Source organism: Talpa europaea (assembly GCF_964194135.1).
Source record: "Talpa europaea genome assembly, chromosome: 1".
NCBI classification, from domain to species: Eukaryota; Metazoa; Chordata; class Mammalia; order Eulipotyphla; family Talpidae; genus Talpa; species Talpa europaea.
In genome coordinates this window covers 114,169,172-114,175,075 of record NC_140073.1, presented here as the reverse complement: position 1 = coordinate 114,175,075, position 5,904 = coordinate 114,169,172, and the positions used below count along the sequence as shown (strand labels likewise).

Here is a 5,904-nt window from a genome sequence, read left to right as displayed (position 1 = left end):
GTTTAAATGCTATAGTGTGCTAGGAATATTTGTTATGGGAAAGGAAGTCGACGGATGGGTGGAAATAAATCATCTCATCAGCGCCAGCTAAGATCCACAAGCACTCTTTCCTGCTATCAACCCCTGGACAACAAAATAAAGCCTCCTGGTCACTGCGTTATTACTCTGCTCTTAGAAAGTTTGCCTTGAGGGCGGCCTCCCAAACGGAATCTACTCTAATTTCAGAAGAACGCCTTTTCCATTCCTACTTCATTCACTACTACAACAACACACTGAACGCACATTACTTGCATGCATTACAAAAGGCAAAAAACCGAAAGGAACTTCTGACCTCAAACCTTCCTCTGCGCCAAAGCCAATGTGGCACAACAGACAGGTAACAAACCCCCTTATATATGTTCAGGCAGGAAGGCAGCGCCGACTTGCAAAGAAAGACTACGTTTCCCACAATGCATCCGACCACGTCCGCAGCGGTGACGACATTGGCGCAATGTCTGCCGGGAAGCAGAGTTTCCGAATCGGAACTGAGCGGCGGCTTTTCCTGTTCCCTGTTTAACGCCGCGCCTCAGCTTCACCGTTTGGAATTTTGGTGGGCCAGACCCCGGATATGGTAGTCACACGGTGATTTCCTTCCAATTTTGACCTAAACCTACCGCTGCAAAGAAACTTTTGGATATCGCACCCCCCCCACCAGCCCAAAACATTCTTTGTAGTCTTCCGTTTCCGGTTGGCTTGTTGCCGTGGTAACTGGGACGCACACCCGCCCTGGCGGTTATGGCGGGGCTGGGCGGCGCGCAGATCCCCGATGGGGAGTACACGGCCGTCGTGTACCGGCTCATCCGGGATGCCCGCTACGCAGAGGCGGTGCAGCTGCTGGGCGGAGAGCTCCAGCGGAGCCCGAGGAGCCGCGCCGGCCTGTCGCTGCTGGGCTACTGCTACTACCGTCTGCAGGAGTTCGCGCTGGCGGCCGAGTGCTACGAGCAGCTGGGCCAGCTGCACCCCGAGCTGGAGCAGTACCGCCTGTACCAGGCCCAGGCGCTCTACAAAGCCTGCCTTTATCCGGAGGCCACCCGGGTCGCCTTCCTCCTCCTGGACAACCCTGCCTATCATAACCGAGTGCTTCGTCTCCAAGCCGCTATCAAGTACAGTGAGGGCGATCTGCCCGGGGCCAGAAGCCTGGTGGAGCAGCTGCTGAGTGGGGAAGGGACAGAAGGCAGTGGGGGCGAGAACGAGCCTGATGGCCAGGTCAACCTGGGCTGTTTACTCTACAAGGAGGGACAGTATGAAGCCGCGTCTTCCAAGTTCTCTGCGGCTCTGCAGTCCTCAGGCTACCGGCCTGACCTCTCCTACAACCTGGCGTTGGCCTATTACAGCAGCCGCCACTATGCCCCAGCCCTGAAGCATATCGCCGACATTATTGAGCGTGGTATCCGCCAGCACCCAGAGCTAGGTGTGGGCATGACCACTGAAGGCATTGATGTTCGCAGTGTGGGCAACACCTTAGTACTTCACCAGACTGCTCTGGTGGAAGCCTTCAACCTCAAGGCAGCCATTGAATACCAACTGAGAAACTATGAGGCTGCACAGGAAGCTCTCACTGACATGCCACCTAGGGCAGAGGAAGAGTTAGATCCTGTGACCCTGCACAACCAGGCGCTAATGAACATGGATGCCAGGCCTACAGAAGGTTTTGAAAAGCTACAGTTTTTGCTCCAACAGAACCCTTTCCCCCCAGAGACCTTTGGCAACCTGCTACTGCTCTACTGTAAGTATGAGTATTTTGATCTGGCAGCAGATGTCCTGGCAGAAAATGCCCACTTGACTTATAAGTTCCTCACACCCTATCTCTATGACTTCTTGGATGCCATGATCACATGTCAGACAGCTCCTGAAGAGGCTTTCATTAAGCTTGATGGGCTCGCAGGGATCCTGACTGAACAACTCAGAAAAATCACCATACAAGTACAGGAAGCAAGACACAATAGAGATGATGAAGCTGTCAAAAAAGCAGTGAATGAATATGATGACACCCTTGAGAAGTATATCCCCGTGTTGATGGCCCAGGCAAAAATCTACTGGAACCTTGAAAATTACCCGATGGTAGAAAAGATCTTCCGCAAATCTGTGGAGTTCTGTAATGACCACGATATTTGGAAGCTGAATGTGGCTCATGTTCTGTTCATGCAGGAGAACAAATACAAAGAAGCCATAGGTTTTTATGAGCCCATAGTCAAGAAGCATTATGACAACATCCTGCATGTCAGTGCTATTGTATTGGCTAACCTCTGCGTTTCATATATTATGACAAGTCAGAATGAAGAAGCTGAGGAGTTGATGAGGAAGATTGAAAAGGAGGAGGAGCAGCTCTCCTATGATGAACCGGATAGGAAAGTCTACCACCTGTGCATTGTGAATTTGGTCATAGGGACACTTTATTGTGCCAAAGGGAACTATGACTTTGGTATTTCCCGGGTAATCAAAAGCTTAGAACCTTATAATAAAAAACTGGGAACCGATACCTGGTATTATGCCAAACGATGCTTCCTATCCTTACTGGAAAACATGTCAAAACACACGATCATGCTGCGTGACAGCGTTATTGAAGAATGTATCCAATTTCTAGAACATTGTGAATTTTATGGCAGGAATATACCTGCCATTATTGAACAACCCCTGGAGGAAGAAAGAATGCATATTGGGAAGAATACAGTCACCTATGAATCCAGACAGTTAAGAGCCTTGATTTATGAGATTATAGGTTGGAATTTATAGTAATGTCTGATAATGACTTTTATAGTTGTTTTAGATCTAGATTTTGTATCCTGTTTTATCTGCATTTAGCATCTTTACATTTGTTCCATGTTGAACTTTTTGACACTTAAAAATTATAAAAATAATTGCTTAACATTGTTTTTTAAAATCTTTACCAAGTTAAATAAGAACTTTGACATTAATTTATAAAAATTCAAAAGAAAACATATTTAAAAACTTTCTACTAGAACTTTTAGTGCCTGTCTTTCTCCTGTGTTGTAGTTGTGCTTCCTTATACCCTCCAGGTTCCCTTGCACATAATTACATTACCCAGGGACATGACACTACAAAGCCCAGCATTCGGTAGTTACAGATTTCTAGGCTTTTAATAATATCTTCAGGGATTGTGTGCTCTATTATCACAACTTACCCTCATCATCTGTAATGCACACATTTTACTTGAGTTTATGTTTCAATAGGGTTTTTCACGATAGATGTAATCCTTTATGTAATTGAAATTTCTTAGGTTATAAATGTTTGCTTTTTTTTTTAATGTGCAAAATTTACAGGAAAATATTGTGCCTGCAACATAATTATGGTGCTATGGTATAGAGAGAATAAAAAGTTGCCCAAAAACAATTTTACATGGTTTTCTCTTGTTCCATTGTTAATAATTTGAATACATGAATTGGATATATATTGTTTATCATAATACCTCTGCTCTCCTTTATCTATTAGCAGTGGCTAGTAGCACAGGGATCCTGAGAACTGATTCGTATTTGTGTTTGCAGCTTAGGATGTTAATGCTGAAGGTGTTTCCATCTTGTAACCTTTCGGATGAAGAAAAGTCTGCTATACTCTTCCATAACCCCACCAAACTTCTCTCCTTTCACCCCCATCCTAGATGAAAAGGTGAATTCTGAAACCTTCTCTGACAGATCATAATGCTAGTTTCATGCCCACAGTCCTCCCAGTGGGAGCCCATACATTCTACTCAAGCATTTTATTTCTGGGGTACAAAGCCTTTACTGTTTGTTTCTAAATCCTCCTTTCATAAATGCAACTGTCAACCCCGTGTTGACATGGCTTACAAAAAACCTGAAGTATTAGATTTGAATTATATGAAATTAATAATTTTGAAAGTTTTTGATTAATAGTCATTTCTTACGGTTTAGCCTAGTAGCTTTCTACTGAAACATAGTGAAACCCTGCCATAATGGAGTTCCTTTTTCCTTCAAAGAGAAGGCACTTAGCCACAGGTACCCAGAAGCAGTATGCACAGCATAAATCCTTTGTAGTATGACTTGGTTGCTCAAAATCTGTTACATCTGAGAAAATTTGACTTCTTATAAAATGCAATGGCTTTGAATTTATAGCATTTTTAACCTTAAGTATATGAGCTGGTGCCATTTACCACTGATGTTTACATCCATATTTGGAAAACAATAATTGTTTAATGACCTCTTCTTTGCATCCCATAGCATAACTCTATATCTGAGAAATGTTCTTTAACAACTTTTGTATTAAAAGTGTTGCTACTTCTTTGTGCAGTAGCTCTGTGCCCCTCTCAAACCTCAGAGCCCCTTAAGATTTGGAAAGTAAGTGAACTGATCTTATTTTCAATAGTTAAAATACTGATTTTTTCCTGCACATTTCCTCTAAACTTTTTCCCCCCAAAACAAAAATAAAAAGCACAAAGTGTAAGTAATGTTAACCACCCCAAAGCAAATGTTTTCCAGATTCCCTTTTGCAAATAGCCCAGCCTTTATTCAGTCACACTTGATTTACCCAGGTGCTGTGTGTTTGTGGTTTGCATGTATGTGTAATTTAGCTTTTCAGAACATTAAAAGCTTTTCAGAACAGTTTTCAACCCCTTGCCACTGGGCAGTTGGGGTTTCCTAGTTAGTAATGCATCAGGAAATTCTAACTACTACCACCAAATAAAGGAATGAGGGCCAATCATGGCATTTGGCTCCTTCAGTCAGCTCTCCAGAGAGGCACCCATTCGGAATGACAGATTGCTGACTGGCAACAGCAGGAACTCAGGAACCACGCCAACACTCGGCCAGGTGTGGGAGCGCTGGAGGCAACTGGCAAGGGGGAGGGCAATCCTAACTCCCCAGCATGTATTGTCTTTTATTTTTAGGATATACTTCTTTTAAACTTACCTTCAGAGTACTCTGTTCTGCTTATTGGTACTAACAGGTAATTAATTGACTTTACAATGACTTCATATTTTGCCATTTGAGTGAAGGCTTTCATTGCTAATGTTCCAATGAAAAGTTTGGTTCTGTGCTCCTAGAACATTCTGCATTAAGTGCTAAAAGCCTCTCCCCCCTTTTTTTTACTAAAGGATTTCCCTATATTGCTAAAGCTTTTGTTCCTTGAAAATTTTTTGATGCTATCTACATAGTGCATTTCAAAGGGATAAGATGTTAAATCCAGTATTTCATGATTTTTAGTCAAAACCCCTTGTCCATGGGTTCAAAATATGTCGCTCTTTCCATTTCCTCAGACATGAACAAGAACTTGATCTCTTTGCAGAACTCTTGAGGAGAAAGGATGCCCTGAACAAACTCCACAAATAGGTTTTATGGATCCCACCCCTACCCCAGACCAAAGGACTACAAATCCCATAATGTCATCATCACCGAAGGGAGGATTGCTGGGAACTGAGGGTGGAGGTAAGCAGCCAGGTTTGGTGTAATCAGACATGTGGGCCTTGAGAGTCTCTTGGCTCTTAGCTTTTCGTTGGTTCCCAGCATGCCATTGGGATTCCAGCTCAGTGGAACTGTTAAGATGCATTCATCAATTTATCAATTTATCTCCCTCTCTCCCTTTTTCATTTCCCCTTCTTTTGTAAATAAACCCCTTATTAACCCTTTTGTCTGTGCCTGCAGTTGAGTCTTATTATATAATAAGTCCCTTTAAAGCGCACGGGTGAGGATCCAGTCAGGCAACCCATTTCATGTCGGGGTTGCCCTGTAACAGAACGACCAAGCAGACTTCTTTGATCAGTGACATGACACACTTGCCAAAGGATTCACATTCCTCACTGACAGCCCCTCTGAACTTGGCCTCAGCTGCGGCATGGACATTCACATTAATGCCGCTTGTGAGGTCAAATGTACAATGCTACCTCTGCCCCAATCA

At 43.7% G+C, this 5,904-nt stretch overlaps 1 protein-coding gene across 1 annotated transcript; it reads left to right on the top strand.

Annotated features, from left to right (window-relative positions):
- Positions 1-774: 774 nt before the first annotated feature.
- LOC311180919 (intraflagellar transport protein 70B) lies at positions 775-2,772 on the top strand (the record flags this gene model as incomplete). Its single annotated transcript, XM_084249012.1, has 1 exon — positions 775-2,772. The coding sequence occupies one exon, from the start codon at positions 775-777 to the stop codon at positions 2,770-2,772; it is 1,998 nt and encodes a 665-aa protein (XP_084105138.1).
- Between the last annotated feature and the right edge of the window lie 3,132 nt (positions 2,773-5,904).